Source organism: Bufo bufo, chromosome 1 (genome assembly GCF_905171765.1).
Source record: "Bufo bufo chromosome 1, aBufBuf1.1, whole genome shotgun sequence".
In the NCBI taxonomy this organism is placed as follows: Eukaryota; Metazoa; Chordata; class Amphibia; order Anura; family Bufonidae; genus Bufo; species Bufo bufo.
Genome location: NC_053389.1, coordinates 767,550,591 through 767,569,943, shown reverse-complemented (window position 1 = coordinate 767,569,943; position 19,353 = coordinate 767,550,591). Strand labels below are relative to the sequence as shown.

General features: G+C 42.6%; 1 protein-coding gene across 1 annotated transcript; it reads left to right on the top strand.

Annotated features, from left to right (window-relative positions):
• The first annotated feature begins 14,443 nt into the window (after window positions 1–14,443).
• Window positions 14,444–17,645, top strand: LOC120986259 (nodal homolog 2-A-like). Its single transcript, XM_040414739.1, has 3 exons — window positions 14,444–14,687; window positions 15,668–16,425; window positions 17,493–17,645. Exons 1-3 carry the CDS (start codon window positions 14,444–14,446, stop codon window positions 17,643–17,645), a joined length of 1,155 nt encoding a protein of 384 aa, XP_040270673.1.
• Window positions 17,646–19,353: the final 1,708 nt, after the last annotated feature.

The window sequence follows — 19,353 nt, the reverse complement described above, 5'->3', positions numbered from 1 at the left end:
CCATGGAGGTCTGGATTTGGAGTCACACTCAAAATTAAGTGGAAAAACACACTACAGGCTGATCCAACTTTGATGTAATGTCCTTAAAACAAGTCAAAATGCGGCTCAGTAGTGTGTGTGGCCTCCACGTGCCTTTATGACCTCCCTACAATGCCTGTGCATGCTCCTGATGAGGTGGCGGACGGTCTCCTGAGGGATCTCCTCCCAGACCTGGACTAAAGCATCTGCCAACTCCTGGACAGTCTGTGGTGCAACGTGACGTTGGTGGATAGAGCGAGACATGATGTCCCAGATGTGCTCAATTGGATTCAGGTCTGGGGAACGGGTGGGCCAGTCCATAGCATCAATGCCTTTATCTTGCAGGAACTGCTGACACACTCCAGCCACATGAGGTCTAGCATTGTTTTGCATTAGGAGGAACCCAGGGCCAACCGCACCAGCATATGGTCTCACAAGGGGTCTGAGGATCTCATCTCGGTACCTAATGGCAGTCAGGCTACCTCTGGCGAGCACATAGAGGGCTGTGCGCCCCTCCAAAGAAATGCCACCCCACACCATTACTGACCCAATGCCAAACCGGTCATGCTGGAGGATGTTGCAGGCAGCAGAACGTTCTCCACGGTGTCTCCAGACTCTGTCACGTCTGTCACATGTGCTCAGTGTGAACCTGCTTTCATCTGTGAAGAGCACAGGGCGCCAGTGGCGAATTTGCCAATCTTGGTGTTCTCTGGCAAATGCCAAACGTCCTGCACGGTGTTGGGCTGTAAGCACAACCCCCACCTGTGGCCCTCATATCACCCTCATGGAGTCTGTTTCTGGCAGTTTGAGCAGACACATGCACATTTGTGGCCTGCTGGAGGTCATTTTGCAGGGCTCTGGCAGTGCTCCTCCTGGTCCTCCTTGCACAAAGGGCGGAGGTAGCGGTCCTTCTGCTGGGTTGTTGCCCTCCTACGGCCTCCTCCACGTCTCCTGATCTACTGGCCTGTCTCCTGGTAGCGCCTCCATGCTCTGGACACTACGCTGACAGACACAGCTAACCTTCTTGCCACAGCTCGCATTGATGTGCCATCCTGGATAAGCTGCACTACCTGAGCCACTTGTGTGGGTTGTAGACTCCGTTTCATGCTACCACTAGAGTGAAAGCACCGCCAGCATTCAAAAGTGACCAAAACATCAGCCAGGAAGCATAGGAACTGAGAAGTAGTCTGTGGTCACCACCTGCAGAACCACTCCTTTATTGGGGGTGTCTTGCTAATTGCCTATAATTTCCACCTGTTGTCTATCCCATTTGCACAGCAGCATGTGAAATTGATTGTCACTCAGTGTTGCTTCATAAGTGGACAGTTTGATTTCACAGAAGTGTGATTGACTTGGAGTTACATTGTGTTGTTTAAGTGTTCCCTTTATTTTTTTGAGCAGTGTATAAACAGTATGTTTAAAGAGCAGAGCCATTTTCCAGAGCTTAATATCATATCATCAATATCATATCTTTCTGGTCAGTACCATTTGTCTTATCTGAATATCCCATTCATATTTCTGATTGTCTCACCTTTAGGCCTCATGCACACAAACGTATTTTCTTTCCGTGTCCGTTCAGTTTTTTTTGCGGACCGTATACGGAACCATTTATTTCAATCGGTCCTCAAAAAAAAAACTAAAGTTACTCCATGTGCATTCCGTTTCCGTATGTCCGTATTTCAGTTCCGCAAAAAAATAGAACATGTCCTATTATTTAAGGATAGGACTGTTCTATTAGGCGCCAGCTGTTCCGTTCCGCAAAATACGGAATGCACACGGACGTCAACCGTATTTTTTGCGGACCACAAAATACATATGGTCATGTACATGAGGCCTTAGGGAGAGAAAAATGATGAACTGTAATATAATAATAATTTCTTTATTCCTTGTTAACTTGTAACTTTACCAAAATACCATATTGTTTACTATCTAAACATTAAATTGTATATACTGTAGTATCATTTAACATTTCTTTGTGAGCGCATCATCTTATAGTGTATTGTGTGTATGGAGCTGGGCGTGAGTCAATCCCTGGCAGAAGAGATAAATCCTCCTGCATACCTCACAGGCAAGACTCAGGTGGAGGCACTGCGTCACTGAAGAAGAAGAAAAATACGCAAAACTCATAGTAACATAGTAACATAGTACATAACATAGTACATAAGGCCGAAAAAAGACATTTGTCCATCCAGTTCAGCCTGTTATCCTGCAAGTTGATCCAGAGGAAGGCAAAAAAAAAACGCTGTGAGGTAGAAGCCAATTTTCCCCACTTTAGGGGAATAAAAAATTCCTTCCCTACTCCAATCAGGTGATCAGAATATCTCCCTGGATCAACGACCCCTCTCTAGTGGCTATAGCCTGTAATATTATTACACTCCAGAAATACATCCAGGCCCCTCTTGAATTCCTTTATTGTACTCACCATCACCACCTCCTCAGGCAGAGAGTTCCATAGTCTCACTGCTCTTACCGTAAAGAACCCTCTTCTATGTTTGTGTACAAACCTTCTTTCCTCCAGACGCAGAGGATGTCCCCTCGTCACAGTCACAGTCCTGGGCATAAATAGATGATGGGAGAGATCTCTGTACTGACCCCTGATATATTTATACACAGTAATTAGATCTCCCCTCAGTCATCTTTTTTTTAAAGTGAATAACCCTAATTTTGATAATCTTTCAGGGTACTGTAGTTGCCCCATTCCAGTTATTACTTTAGTTGCCCTCCTCTGGACCTTCTCCAGCTCTGCTATGTCTCCCTTGTTTACAGGAGCCCAGAACTGTACACAGTACTCCATGTGTGGTCTGACCAGTGATCTGTAAAGTGGTAGGACTATGTTCTTATCACGGGCATCTATGCCCCTTCTGATGCAACCCATTATCTTATTGGCCTTGGCAGCAGCTGCCTGACACTGGTTTTTGCTGCTTAGTTTGCTGTTTATTAAAATTCCTAGATCCTTTTCCATGTCAGTGTTACCCAGTGTTACCCAGTGTTTTACCATTTAGTATGTACAGGTGACTTGCATTATTCCTTCCCATGTGCATAACTTTACATTTGTCAGTGTTAAACCTCATCTGCCACTTATCTGCCCAAGCCTCCAATCTATCCAGATCCCTCTGTAGTAGTATACTGTCCTCTTCAGTGTTAATTACTTTACACAGTTTAGTGTCATCTGCGAAAATTGATACTTTACTATGCAAGCCTTCTACAAGATCATTAATAAATGTATTGAAGAGAATAGGGCCTAATACTGACCCCTGAGGTACCCCACTAGTGACAGTGACCCAATCTGAGTGTGTACTGTTAATAACCACCCTCTGTTTTCTATCATTGAGCCAGTTACTTACCCACATACAGATGTTTTCTCCCAGTCCGAGCATTCTCATTTATATACTAACCTTTTATGTGATACAGTGTCAAATGCTTTGGAGAAGTCCAGATATACGACGTCCATTGATTCGCCGCTGTCAAGTCTAGAACTTACCTCCTCATAGAAACTGATGAAATTAGTTTGGTATGACCGATCATTCTGCAGCGTCCCACTGCGTGTGTGTGTGTGGGCACTGCTTAAAAGCACTTTTTACTCTATTACAAGCTCTAGGTTGTAATGTATAACTTTGCATTTGTGTATCTGCAAAATCCCTCTTAACAGGCCTATTAGGTGAAATTTATACATCCCACCACTAGATGGGGATAAAGTTCAGGTCCTATATATACCTAGGTCAGGCTTAGTGAGGGTGTTCAGTTGAGATCCTAGTTGAGACCAGGAGGGAGTTGAGGATCAGGATAGCTAGGAAAATGTAGTTCAGAAGAGAGCAGATCTGAGGTAGTCAGATCAAATTAGTGGGAGGAAAGATAGAGTGAAGACTTCGCAACACAGATTAGTGAGTGGAGCCAACTTCGCTAGTAGGTGATACTCAGATGTGAGGCGCAGAAGAGCGTTTTCCTTCTGTGGCCGGACTGTAGACTTGCATCCCTGACCAGTAGGAGAAGAGTTTGCTTCCCTGGAAAAGAAACAAGCATTCCTAGGAATTATCGGTGATAAGAGCCATATTTGAGGGCCACAGACACCTTTGCATGGTGGAGGTTTTATAGCTTCAGGCAGCCACACCAAACTTCTGAGAGACAGTTGAGTTTTCCTGTCTAAAATATTCAGCTTGTAGGGAAAGTCAAGGAATAGGATCTAACACATCTAAAGGAACCAGGTACACCTAACCCACTGCTCCAAAACTAAGAAACCTAAAAAGTCTAAAAACAGTGGATTTGCAGAATTAACTCTGTACCATCTAGAGACTGCATAATTGTACTGCTGCAACCAAAAGACATCCAAAGTAAAAGTTGTGAGTTGCATCTTACCACTGTCTACCTCATTATTACCACTATTGGATGTACCACCATTAACGGTACTGGCGTCACAACAAAAACCATCAAGTGACTCAGCCGCAACAAGCACCCTAAGCACCCCTAACATCAGGGGGACCTCAACCACCATCTTGGCTGATGCTTCCTACAACAGAGCGTGCCCCGGAGGATTTTGTGCTGTCCACCTCAACACTGTGCTGCCAGCCCAGGGAGGCTATCTGCTAACCGTGAGTAAACTGATGAACTGTGTGTTATACTATTTGGCCCCTCATCGGTCCACCGTGCACCTCACGTGTTGCCCCTGCGACTGGCTGGCTGCAATTCCGCATCACGGATGTGGATCCATTCATTTCAATGGGTCCGCAAATGAGTAGATGCAGAACGGAAGCACGGAATGGAACACTACAGAAGCACTACGGAGTGCTTTCTGGGGTTCCGTTCCGTGCCTCCGCACCGCAAAAAGATAGAAGATGCTCCATCTTTTTGCGGAACGGAGGGATCGCGGACCCATTCAAGTGAATGGGTCTGCGATCCCTATGCGCCTGCCCCACGGAAGGTGCCCGTGCTTTGCGGACCGCAATTTGCGGTTCACAGCACAGGCACGGGCCACCAACGGTCGTGTGAACGAGCCGTAAGTTGGAAAATTAATCAGGGGGTGTTACATACCATACAGAGCAGCTCTGTGTCATTCTACATTCCCTCGCACGTTTTACCTCCGCAATAGATTGATAAAGGTCAATAACGACCGAAACGTTGCACATGTCGCAGCCTCATTGGACAAGAGTTGCGATCCAACATACGGCAAAACCAAGAATTCAGAGCTGTAATGTGTATGTCTGTCACCAGAGAAGACTTGTCTGCGGATTCAGGCAACCAACTGTAATCCTAACTTCAATCTCTCTTTATTCCCTATTTTTTGCACTATTCTGCACAACCTTGGAGTGTACCACAATAAATCTACTTTGCATACTTCATATAGAGAGTGCGTGGTTTTCTCTATACAAGTACCTATGGGCATTGACCCGTATACCACAGCACCTCACAAAAAAACATATTCCTCTTTATTTCCATTACGGTCTTTAAAGATGCCGCCTGCTCCTAAGTGCTTCATACAGCAGGCACCCCATGGTTAATGTCCGCAACCAGCGGCAATGCCGATCGCGGACATTTAACCTCTCAAACCTGACCACGGCATCTGAGTGCGCTAAATACCGACAGTGTGTGCTTCCAAATCCTTCTGCTCTACACCAAGTCTTAAGCCATGCATTTAATCCCCTAAGCTCCCGCTGACGGCCCTGTGTAGCGCATAGCACAGGGAGTATTCCAGAGAACACTACCTTGGAGGTCCTTCCCTTCAGCTTGGAGCCTAGTTTTTTAAAATTATTCTTAAGCACCTTCCGCCTACCATTTATTCTGTCACTGGCACCAACATGGACCACGACAGCTGGGTCCTCTCCAGCCTCCCCCAGTAATTCATCCACCCGTTCCACCACATGCCGAACCCTGGCACCTGGGAGACAGCAAACCATTCGTTTGAGGTGGTCTTGGTGACAAATTATTCTATCCAGCTTCCTGATTATAAAATCCTCTATAACCACTAACTGTCTAGGCCTACCTGCACTACCATCCTCCTACTACTAGCTGGGCCGTTCTTCCAGCTGTTAGGGACAACAGTATTCACTAGGGCTGCCATTTCTGAAACTGACACCCTTGCATCATCTTCCAACTTGGCAATTTTTACATGGAAGCACTGAAACAGAATTGGTCTACCTTCTCCTGGATCCCTTTCTTCTCCCTCTAACTACATTAACCCAGCTACTTGCATGTTCCTGCTGATCTCCAGCTTCCATATCTACCCCACTAGCTGGTTGCTCAGTGAGCAGTATGCGAAAATTAGCATACAGGGCCGGAGAATTAAACGTGGGCCACAGCGGGCAAAAAAAATAGTAAGCGCTATTAGATCCCCGTAGTACGCCCTACATACCCTGATACTTAGTTTATAAAGTCTGGACCCATAAAAGGTCCTCTTTAACTCCCAATTTCTATATATATATACATGAGCAATAGGTACTGTCAATACATGCAATAAATTGAAATGTTACATTATTTTACTTGCCTTACTTGACCAAATCAAACCATTCTATAAAAATTGTGCAGCCGTAGGAACAAAATACCTTTCGTTCCTTTAGTAGGTTTTGAAAATGAAATACACGGCCAGATTTATTAATTCTGTAGACAGTGTAAGCTGAGACCTTCACCGGATTTATCACAGGGGCTCAGGCTGGATGATAAATGTGGAGCGGGGACAGGCACGTTCCTCTGACTCTGTACCGGCTATTGGTTGGCTTATTTTGAGACAGAACTTCATGCCAGAATTTTGGTGCAATGCCAGTGCATCGTAGGCCATGCCACTTTCCCAAGAAGGCCTGCAACCTTTTTGAGCAAGTTGGAAAAAAAAGTGTTGAAACCCTATTTGTGCTAACACTGCACCAATTTCACCACTTTTTAGACAGATTTTAAGTGGAAACAGATGATCCCGGCACTCGCTTTCTTCAATATGCTTTTATAATCGCAACATCAGTTGTTACATAGGACCCGTCCAGAGCCTTTGTCAACTATTCTAAGTTGACACACATTAGTAAATCTGGGCCACAGTGCTCTAAAGTGTCCCTGAACAATTGATATGTCATAGCAGTATTTTAAAGATTTTGAATCATGGGAGTCTGAGTGCTGAGACCCCCAATGATCGCTAGAGCGCGCAGAAGGAAGCGCTCTCCTCACTGCTGAAATAGAATAGTAAGTCTATGAGCCTGTCTCCTGCAGCGAGGAGAGAGAAAGCTCTGTATGAGCACTTCTTTCTCCTGGTTCCAGGAATCGGTGAGGGTCTCAGGACACCAACTGCCACCAATCAAAACCTCTCATATGTCGCTATTAGTGTGGAGCGAATCGAGCTTCGGATCCAAGTTTAAAAATCCGAATTTCCCTCACCGGAGCCCATACACTTGAATGCTGTTCGGAGACGAATCTCCGTACAGCATTCAAACGAAGTTTTGAACAAATCAACTTCGGATCTTGGATCCAAAGCTCGATTCGCTCAACACTATCGTTGTCGCTATGATAGATCAAACTTTTTTGAAAGTACAGGGACCCTATATATTAAAATGTAATGTAAGCATAATTTTTTTTAAAGTAATTAGCACACCCATTTTGCATAAATTAGACGCATTGGGGGACATTTATTAAGACTGGGGCACTCCTCTTAATATTTTGGGTGCATCTGTGCAAGTTCATGCACAAAAACATTTCTGATATAATTGACACCAGTTTCCTGGCGTAGATTACAACATATGTGCCATGCTGGTCATGATGGTCCCAGCACCATCCATTCTCCACCCCATTCTGTCGGCTCTTTAGAAAAGCGGTGAGTGGGGCTCTAAACCTCCAAAATTAGCATGTTGTGCACCAAACTTTTTGATGGCAGTTTTCTGGCGTTCAGGGGATGATAACTGTCCTCCATACTTCGTATATGGACAGCTGCTTGTATCTGTGTTGGGGTTATTAAAAGCTCATTATCTCATTAGGCTTGTGGATTGCCCCTCGGTTCTCTGTTCCACCGCTTGAGGGCCTTTAGTAAACATCTCCAGTGTTTTGACAACTGGCCTAACAGTTTCTGTTTTGTCTAAAAAGGAATGGCACATGTGAAGGCTGGGAACATTAGCATACAAATAATGGTGGGGAAAGGGGAATTTAAGAGTATTTTGTATCTCTACAATCAAGTATTGTCTTAATGCATCGTAGTCACTAGAGAACATTAACTGGAAATTGTGTTGAATCGGACATGACGTTAGACAACAATTCACGTCTGCATTTTTAAGAAGTGACAGGAGACGGACCACACCAAAGAAGTGTTAAATTGGACATACACTAGAGATTACAGACGGCCATTCAAGGTTGGTCTGTGAAGGTTGTCGGTCAGTGACATAAATTACAGTGACAAATCGGCGGTCGTTTCTCACCAGGATCAGTGATCTTGGCTGATCTACTCTGGCCAACTATTCATAGGGCACTAGAGATTAGAACATTTATTGAAATTCTTTTTTGGGTCTAATTCTAATGAACCAGTTGGCAGATTCGATTGAGGTGTGAATAAATTTGGCCCAAATCAAAAGTGCTCAGATGCCATGAAAAGTTTTGTATGATGGGTAAATGGATGGTAGCAAGGACCCTGTTTAATAACACACTGCATCTTCAGATTTTATTTTTACGTTAAAACATGGTCCATAAATTATTTTTGGTGGCAGATGCCTTCTTCTTTGTCTTCTGACCTGTAAAATGGTGGCCACCATTTTGAGAGATTTGTCCAAATTGAATTGCAAAAGATTCGGATTCGGCTGCAATCTAAATTTTTGGGAAATTCAAGACGAATTTGATTATTACCAACCTTTGTATCCAATTGAAAAAATCCAAGAAGTCAGATCGAATTTTTTTTTACAGATATCCTTGTTTGGCGCCTTGCATGGTCTTTTATGTCTGGAAACATGGGCAAGTAATTGTAATGACTGGTCAAATTCAGATTTTTTGACCGGATTTAGTTAGGCTAATACAATGTTAAAATTAATATATATTGTATATATACAGTATATATATATATATATATATATATATATATATATATTATTTTTTTTTAAATGGTCTAAAAGGGGGAATAGCATAAAAAAACAAAAGAACCATTATTTACCTGTTAAATCCCTTGTCACGTTTAACCGCTTAGATACCTAATGAAGATCGCTATATCTGCCTGAAGCAACAGGATGCCTGTCAGCTTTAGGATGACTGGCATAATGCAGTGCAATACAGAAGTATTCCACTAGTGATTGAGCCCTCTAAATAAAAGGCCACAAAATCATATTTTTCTCATTAAAATGGTTTATTATGTAGAAATAGGAAGCAACAAAAACTATACATATTTGGTATTGCTGCACCTGTAACAACCTGTACTATAAAACTAACACAATATAAATCCTGCCTGGTGAACACATCATAAAAAAAATACATTAAAAAACTTACTGTTTTAAGGCCAAAATGGGCTGCCACCTTAAGGGGTGAAATAATAAAGACATAAAAAGAAAGGAAAGTAATCGAATTTTTGAATGAAATTAAAAATAACTCCAATTTCTAAGCAAATTATACATTTGTCATCTCAACTGGGTCTTTAAAGCTTCTAAAAAACGGGCAATAATCTGGATATGTGGAAACTTACCTCTTAAATTCACCGCCGATCTAGCATAATGGTTCAGTGCCTCATGCAGGCCTTTGCTTACAATGGTGGAGCAACGATGATGTGTTGGTCGCAATGACATCACTATTACCATCGCCATGGGCAGTTACTGGCATGATCACGGGTTGCATGACAATTAGTGTTACAAATGATAAGAAATGTTAAATCTCAGATAAATCTCCAACCTCCATGACACATATCGATCAAGGCCACAGATAAGACCGCTGAAGAATGGTCCTATTGGACCAAAAAGTTCGCCACACAAATGTGGTCATATATGGATTATTGCCTCAAACTGGATCTGGCACTTTGAATGTGATGCTATATAATACAGCCACACGTTGAATTGCACATATTAATCTGAGTGCCGCAAATTTATTAATGTATACAAGTGACTGCCGAGTCCTTCGCTGGCACCAGTCTAACAGTGTGCAGAACTCCAACATCTACTACATTTGCTGATGCTGGTGATAGACATAATAAAATATAATCATTGATGGATTCCACCATTTTTGAAGGAAATAAGGACTTGTCCCTTTCCCTAGATAGTAAACTGCTGCCCAACACCTATGTTAGCATAGCAACTTATCTCCCTTCAAATCCAATATGCCTGAACTTAACCCAACATCTGCCATTGGGTCACCATAAGCCAATACAAATTACATGGTTGGCCAGTCCTGCTGAAATTGACGGGTTTGGCCAATGCTCATCTAATGTGTATGGCCACTTTAAAGTTATTGATGTCAGAAGTATTTGGGCCCGCTTCTACAGAAATATTTTATCTAGTTAATTAATAGGGGCATCTCAGAAGATAGCTTTTGGCCCCACAATCTTATTTGGCTGGCCAGCTTTAGAGAGTCTATTGTGAACCAAAAGAGATATTTCCATAGTAGTATCTACTAGTATCTAAAAATGCAGAAAACAACCTTGTAATAATAGACTTTGTAGTGATTAAATGGTCCAACATGATAAATATTTAGCACAAGATTATTAGCTGTTAATCACAAATGAGCTGACAGTTCTCTTAATTACACATTAATTAACTGCCCCCTATGAGTCAATAATCAATAGTACAAGGCTTAACCAGATCAACTAATAGTTAGGCCACATTCAGATGGCCATTCCAATTTATGTTCACAAAACATGGACATATCTGAACAGCCATATGGCATCTGGGTGCGTCTGTTTTTTCCCCAGACCTGTTCATTGGATGGAAAATGGCATTACTACAAAAAAAAACCTGCAGGCTAGCACAATAATATAATACCGTGCCTATCAAAACTAAGCATATATACATTCATTCAGTGGGATATATTGGGAGACAGCCCTATATCACAGAAGTGAGCCCCAAAGAAACTACTTGTCCGATCATGATCTTCTTCAAGTGAAGTTGATCATTACCAAAAGTGTTGGAAAACAACTTTCAGAGATGACTATGGAGCCAGTACAGATCTGACAGACATTCAGAAGGTTACCTCATTTAGCCAAGAACATGAGCATCAAATTGTATGTTAATCCCATCGATGAGCCCACAGTATCAAGTAGCAGAAATTCATCATGCTTGAAGGATCAAACTCTAGGGGTCTTCCAAGACAAGCCTAAACTTGTGCTATGGATTTTACCATCTCACATTTAGAAGTTACCTCATTGGATGTTCAGGCACCTGATGAGTGAGAGAAAAATGCCAACGACTAGACGAAGTAGAAAATAGAGGGTGAGGAAAAAATAAAAGAAATACACAATTAGACAAGGTGGGGATGGTGTTTAGAGCTGGGAGAATGGACAACGTCATGGTTGGTGCTTTACTTTTGTTTATTAGAACAACTGTTCACCTGCAATGAACAAAGACCTAAATAAACAGTGGCTAATAATGCTAACGACGTGTCTGTCTACCTAGTCCTAAGGTGGTCATACACATTAATCTAAAGGTGATAAAAATTTCAATCAAAACGGTCATTTATCAGGTGAAAATGAACAAGGAATGAACATGTTAGATGACCGATGACAGTGAAATTATTGGAGGAGGAGTTTTCGATATTGATGACCTATCCTTCCCAAATACAGCCAAAGTTTTGACGATTCGATTCAGACGAATCGCGCAAACCGGACAAAGACTGTTGCACCGAACATCGGTAATATTTTTGTGTGCAGGAGCCAGTTTACAGCCCGATTCATATAAAAAAATAATAATCTGCTGGCTGATGATACTTTACGCATCATAGTTGCACTGGACACTGTGCAGTTGTGCCTTTTTCCCTAAAGAGCCAAGCTTCTACAGTTAATAAACATACAACAAGCATATTTTCCAGCATCACCGCAGCACATATTTTGTAAAAACACAGGCACTCAATAAGGAATATTTTTTAGATTTTTTTTTGCCTTTTAAAAAGGAAAATGAATCCAAAAGTGCAGTCAACCACCCGTTTACCCACAGCTAAATATGTCACTGTCACGCTGACGTTTAATGCTATCTTTGGATTAAAGAAACCAAAAGAGGAGAGGGAAAGAGAGAAAATAAATTAGAAAGAAAAACATACTAGGAGTATTAGGAGACCATAGAGTGATACACCAATTCTCAGGGCAATCTGAGAACTTTCGATTTGAGTCAGATTTATTAATACCCAACTGATTCATTAAAATCGGACCAGGAACAAATTTCCTCATTGATTAGCACTCATTATGGCCCCGCATCAGACCATGTAAAAGGACCCGGATGCTGTGTACAAACGTGCACAAAGTCACATTTTCACTCAATGTTGTTTGGTTCCCTGGTTGGCATGACATGGTTAAAAGCAATGCTTTTTTGGATTGGGTTCTCAACTTTGGACAATCACTTTTTGCTAGTGGGGTCTCTGACCAATGGTGTCCTGCTCCTGGGCAACGGGTTCATTTCATCTGCAGAACATCACCGGGGAATTTAAAGGGGCTATCCAAGATGTATAATGCCCCCCCATATGCCCGGGCCCCTCACAGAGATTGTACTTACCTTGCTCCCTGGTACCCGCGTCGCTTCTGATGCTGGCACGGCCGCCTCTGCATTTCCCCGTCGCGTAGGTGAAAACATCCGGCGACCGGGGGGGCGAAGGGAGTCTTTTAGCAGCTAATAGCAGGCCGCGACGGGAACGAGCCTCCCTAGCATCGCAGGTGACACTAGGGAGGTTCATTCCAATAGTGGCCTGCTATTGCCTGCCCCCAAATTATCTTATAATCAGCATGACAGGGATGTGCAGCGGTGGCCGTACCAGCATCAGAAGCAACATGGGGGCCTGGGGAGCAAGGTAATTACAATCTCTATGAGGGGGGCATTCTAGGTCTTGGATAACTCCTTTAAGTTCTCACTGAAATCAATGTGATGCCAATGAAACACTATTTGTAGGCACTCTCTGCTCTGGATAATAGAGGGGGGTCTTGAACAGGAGGATGGGGGCTCTGTTAATCTATAATTGAATAATGGGAGTATTTGAAAATGGGTTTTCAAAATGCCTACCACATCCCAATGCCCAACACAACTAGCCATCTAGCCTTGACTAACTACCTAATTGTGACCATACACATTAGATTTAGATTCGGCCGACCATATAAAGTGTATAGAAATATTCAGCCCCTACGTTCATATGCCAGAGGCAAAAAAGGATTGAAAACATACGTGCGTTCTGCCGAACGGAGTGCTCATATGTATGTAGACATATTTAGGAATATCTACAGGCCCAAAGAACATTAAACCCCTGTGTACTGAAAGTGCATGACCATCGTAAAGGAATTTACGACACCTGGCACCCCGCCAAATCAGCTGTTTCAGGCAACTGCCGGCACTAGAAGCTGTAGAGTGGATGGAGATGATAACAGAAGACATCCACTGTGAAATGATGATGCCAGGGTACAGTGAATGGTAGCTGAGCTGCAGTACGCCGACGCATGGAGCCTTCTACTCACTTTATAGTTACTGGCTATGGTGGCTGCCCAAAACAGCTGATCTGTGAGGGTGCTGGACCCACCAATCAATATCTTAGTACCGGAAAACCCTTTTAATAGTGTACAATCTAAGGATTGTTTCACATTTGTGCCAAAGTTATCTCGCAGGTTGTTCCAGCAGAGGAACAGCCTGCCGGAGTTCACCATATCTGGCCTAGCCAGATAATGGCGTTCACCGCCAGACACCTTGACTATAATGGGATCTGGCCAGACAAAAACTAGTTTACACCCAGTTTTTGTCCAGCCAAAAACCCAGCGCTGATGCTGGAAGCTGGATGAATCTCTGCCAAATCCTATTATAGTCATTGGGCTCCGGCGGTGTACAGCCCTATATCTTTAGCGCATGTGTAAAAGTCGCCTAGGCCTAAAGAACAGGCATCAGGCCAATGTTTGTTTTCCTCCAGAACACTAATTTGAAGTGTTAACTGAAACTAATTATCCATGTTATACTAGAGCAATCACATAGGTTTAATGGATTATCCTGAACGCTTAGTAGCAAATTAATCTTAATCTTAATCACTAATTCTCAGCTATCAGTCTACCTCCGTCTGCTTTATGTACTAGGATTCAAGCTTGGCACTGAGTGTCTCATGAATGATCCAATGATGTAGGAAAGTTTAGACACCAGGCATTAGCATAACAGAAGAAGGCGATTACCCAGACACTGGCATGGGCTGGTTTGTGGAACATGATATTGAATAGGTTGAATGAACGTGTGAAGTGTTTTAGGTGTGAAGAGGTGTCTACACTATATAAAGTCAGATAGAAATCGCTCACATCAGAATGAGACCTGACCAACAGAAGACCATTTCAGACATGGCTTTCCTGAGCGCCCTTATCTGCTTGGCACTTAATTATGTCGTTTTGGCCATTCCTCTCCAGGAACGCAAAGGATTACAAGAGTCATATTATAGCAGGAGACACAGTCAGAGAATACACTATCCGCTTTATATTATGCAGCTTTACCAGTCACTCATCATGGGGAACGTGACTGATCTCTCTGGATTAGAACGCCCAGCCCTTCAGGAATCGGACACTGTCCTGAGTCTCAATGCAAGGAGTAAGTACATTTTCTTTAATTGCCAATATCAATATTCAACTTTGTATGGGCATGTGGAGGACATACAAGGTCAAGCTGCTTTTTCGTGAAGTCATAAACCTGCATCACTGCCTTGACTGTCAATCAAAAAAGTTGGCCGCAGGCATTGCATATCGGTCAGCTGAACACTCGGTAGATGGCTATCTCTTTCTATCGTCGAGTGTGCATGTGTCTTGAATGAGGAAAGGGGAGAAAGTTTCTGCCAGACTCCTCTGACAGTGGCTTATCTCACCAAGAACCAAAGCATCCTTATCTCCCCACAACATCTGCGATCAGCAGAGAGTTGGGAGGCCCACATACAGATTAGATGGTTGATTGGCCCTGCAAAATCATAAGGTTCTTATGACATTTAGCTAAAGAATATGGCCAGCTTAAGAACGTGTAGCTTGTAAATCCTCAATACAATGTTTGGTGGACCCATTTTGGTCTCAAAACATTTATGAAATAGTGCCTAGTAACTAGACGTTTTCTCTGTATTATCCAATGTTATCAAAATGGATCATGCTTTCTTGTATTAAGTTTAGCAGTAGATGATGGATATATCATTAGGTTTAGTTACTACTCACACACATGTTGATTGGACAGGATTGGGAAGACCTTTATCAGACTAGTCTTCCATCTGTTTATTTATGCTCTTCCTCCTCTCCATGATAGATGACTGGCTGGCAGACTCCAGAATGGAGCTAAATGCTCATTATGTCATTAGATTTTGTGTATTCGGTTTAAGTCTTGTACCAGGACAAAAAAAAAAAGACCTATACACTTGTCACAATACACATACTATGTTGTGACATTTGGCCAGACAGTTTTTGTTTTGTCTGTCAGTGGCTGACAGAACTTACATGAGAAGAGGGGCAAAATGAATATACAAAAAATGTTCTCGGGATACTATGCTGTTTGACTATCTGGATTCTAATATTACTTCTTTGTGTATTCCTAAGGTTGCACTGAAGAAGAGGACCGTTGGATGATATCGTTTGATATGTCTTCTATCTCCAGCAGCACTGAAATAAAGTTGGTGGAGCTTAGAGTTCGTTTCCTTCCTTTTGAGAAGTCACGTAATATCACGGTGGAGATCTACCATACCAAAGAAGGCCAAGACAAGCTCTTCATGGGATCTTTCAAGACAAACCCTGCTACCCAGGAGGATGAAAACTGGAAAATATTTAATCTGACCAGAATTCTGCAGAATTCCATCTACCAAGGAGAACCAGATTCAAGTATAGAATACATTTCAGCAGAGGACCTGGTATCCAGCAGAGCTTTAGATTCTGGTCAAACTTCACAGCACAACGCAGAACCTCTCACTGACAAGCCTTTTGCATTAGACAGAGCAATTCTTGTTGTCTTTGCCAGAGAGAAGCCAACGGCAAGACATTTTGGCTCTCCCAGCCTTATTCAGACTGTACAGTCCTCAAAGTACATCATGGCGGATAGAACAACTAAAGGAAATGATCTTCGAAGACAAAGGAGAAACCACAACCTAAAACACAACATGATAGCCAATAGTATGCAAGCCATAGCCAAGGAAACAGGCGCATTTCTTTGTAGAAAAGTCGACATGTGGGTGGAGTTTGATAAGATTGAATGGGGCGACCGAATTGTCTATCCAAGAAGGTACAACGCCTATAGGTGTGAAGGAGCATGTCCAATTCCACTGAATGAGAACTTTCAGCCAACAAACCATGCTTTTATAAAAGTAAGTACCAAACATGTAGGTCTAAAAAGTCGTATTCTAGAATTTAGTAGGAGCGGTCAACTCATATGTTTATTACTTATTACTAATACAGATAAAATAGTTTCATATTTGTTGACTGCGGTCAACAATAGTGCATGCTTAAGGTTAAAGGCGATTTCCAACCATTTATGGCTCTCCCATAATCTCTGTGGTTCATACCTATAAAGAATATGGCCACTGCATCTAGGTGGGGATTGAATATAAATTTAGTCACATGTGCCAATCATGTCCAAGCCAAGCAAGGATGTGCAGCTTATTCAACGGGTGGAGTGGGGTTAAAGAACCTCCATTCTCATAACAGGTGGGGTCCCTAACCTAAGGTGGGACATTGTGACTAAACATAAATGTCAATGATGGTAAAGTGCTTTAAGAGACACAGCAGGTGAATTTTAAAGGCAAAATAGCTTATGTCATAGTTTGTGTTACGTAAGATGTGTTCACATATAGGTTTGGACACACCACTGGAGGTTCCATTGGGGTTCCGTTCCTGTCACTTTTGACAGGTAATGTAATGTAAAATTCTTGTTGTTAAATAGCTAGTATCATTATAAGTCAATAGATGTTGATTTGCGAGAGACATAGCACTTGCTACAGTCTACAGCAGGGATGCCCAACCTGCGGCCCTTCAGCTGTTGCAAAACTACAACTCCCAGAATGCCCGGACAGCCTACAGCTATCAGCCTACAGCAGAGCATGATGGGAATTGAAGTTTTACAACAGCTGGAAGGCTGTAGGTTGAGCATCCCTGATCTACAGGCTTGAAGCAGAAGGCTCCATCCATTGTGTAGTGGCCATGCTGGAGTACTGCATGGAAGCTGAGCTGCTGTACTTCTGAATAGCCATTGCACAGTGGATGGAGCTTTCTGCATTCAGCTCTTTCCAGTGGTTTGATTCTAGCACCGGTGACTCCAGAAAACAGATGACTGTTCTGGGTTCTGGGTCTCAGGTTCTAGTTGATCCTCATCAACAGTTACAAGCTGAAAATCCCCATTAAGGTACTAACTAATGTGTTCCTTTTGCTTTTTCAGAGTCTGGTCAAGATGCATGATTCTGAAAAGGTGGAGTGCTCTTCCTGTGTCCCCGTGAAGATGAGTGCAATGTCAATGCTTATCTATGAAGACGAAAAAGTCGCGCTGAAACACCACGAGGATATGATTGTAGAAGAGTGCGGATGTAACTGAGAAGTTTATGATGTCTTGTTGAATATGCTCTGTAAATACTGTAGATAAGATATTTATATAAATATATATTTTGGACAATTTATACAGTGCACATTTTTATTATGCCTATTATTAACACACATGATAGATCTAGTGCTTCTGTTATTTTCACTGTCCTGCTCCTACAACGGAGTAGAACAGAATGCCAATGTGAATGTAGCCTAAGAGATTCATAGATTAAATACTGAGCAGCTGTTGTGAATCTCAAAGGCTACGTTCACATCAGCGTCAGAGATGATCCGGCATAAATGGCGGTAGTCAACTGGACCAAAGCTGGCTGGATTGCCACTGGACCTCAGTACAGTCTATGAGGTCTATGGGGATCCGGCGGTGAACAATGCCAGATCTGGTGAACTCCAGCAGGCTGTTCTCTGCCAGAACAAAATGCTGGAAACACAGCCTAAGGCTACAACTGGGGCAAAAAATATGTGCACAGCCTTACCCAGAAGGGTAATTTAATGCTTCAAAATCTATACCAGGATTCTGTAACAACCATGTTCCATTTATAGTACTGATATACTCCTATGTGGTAGAGGGGGCACTTTCAAGCACCAGAATTTGGGTGCCACTGCAAGCTCTGTGCCCACCACCACAAATGCAAACTATAGGAACGTAAATGTGTGTCTATAAAACGAGTGATCCTCAAGATTTCTTGAGTATATAATGTATACTAGAAACTTGACCCACACTAAGTTCTTAGTCCTGGACAAAGACAAGTTGTTACAGACTTCACAATCACGGTGTGCCTGTATCTTACAATCAAAGGGGTTGTCTGGCAATCATGTTCCCCCTGAACATGATCACCCACTCCACTGCAGACAATGACTGGCTTTAGCAGGGACGGGTTCACAAGAGGTTCTGACCTTCTTCAGATGAGAGGAAAGCCTTGCATTAAAAAAGATGCACACCATGTAAAACAAGACTGGCGTGTCGGGGATATTGTTGGGTTATTACTAGAACCACAAAGAACCTGTAAAAACTATTTTCTCCATTGAGATTGAGGTGCCCATAAAGGTAGAGCGGTTTTCTCAAGTATTGCAGTTTTGCAATGTGGTGTTTGTTGGCCCTAAAAATTAGGCCCTATAAAGTATAAGGTAATTCTGAGGTAAGAAGTCAATATCCTGTCCAGCACCTTTATCTGTTAGGGTATGTCCACATGTAGCGGTTGAGATGTGGTTAAAACAGCATCAAAACAGCAACTGGAAAATCCATGATGTGGTTTTGATGCAAGTTTTCAATGCAGTTGAGGTTTTTACAGGTAAAAAAGTCACTGAGTATTGGTAAAACATTTGATATCTACTAACATATCAAAAATTTAAATCGGTGGGGCAACTGACATGGGAAAGATGGTAAATTCCACCATTGTCTCTCGTGCTGAAGGACCTGTCCTCTTCTTGCCTTACAGACTATAGAGGAAACTCTTGTTTCCAGGTTTCCTCACAGATTACAACTGATTGAGCTGTCCTAGGGCTGAAAATGGACAAGGATTAAGTAAGCCATAACAAACAATGCCCATTTTCGGTCAACTTTTGTCTCTTGTGTATGGCCAGCTTAACATCTAAAGGTCCCTTTACACGTGGCGACAATCTAGCAGATTGTTGGGAAGGAAGCGTTCCTTCCCGACAATCTGCTGATTGCTGGTGGAGGAGACCTCTGCATTTACATGTAG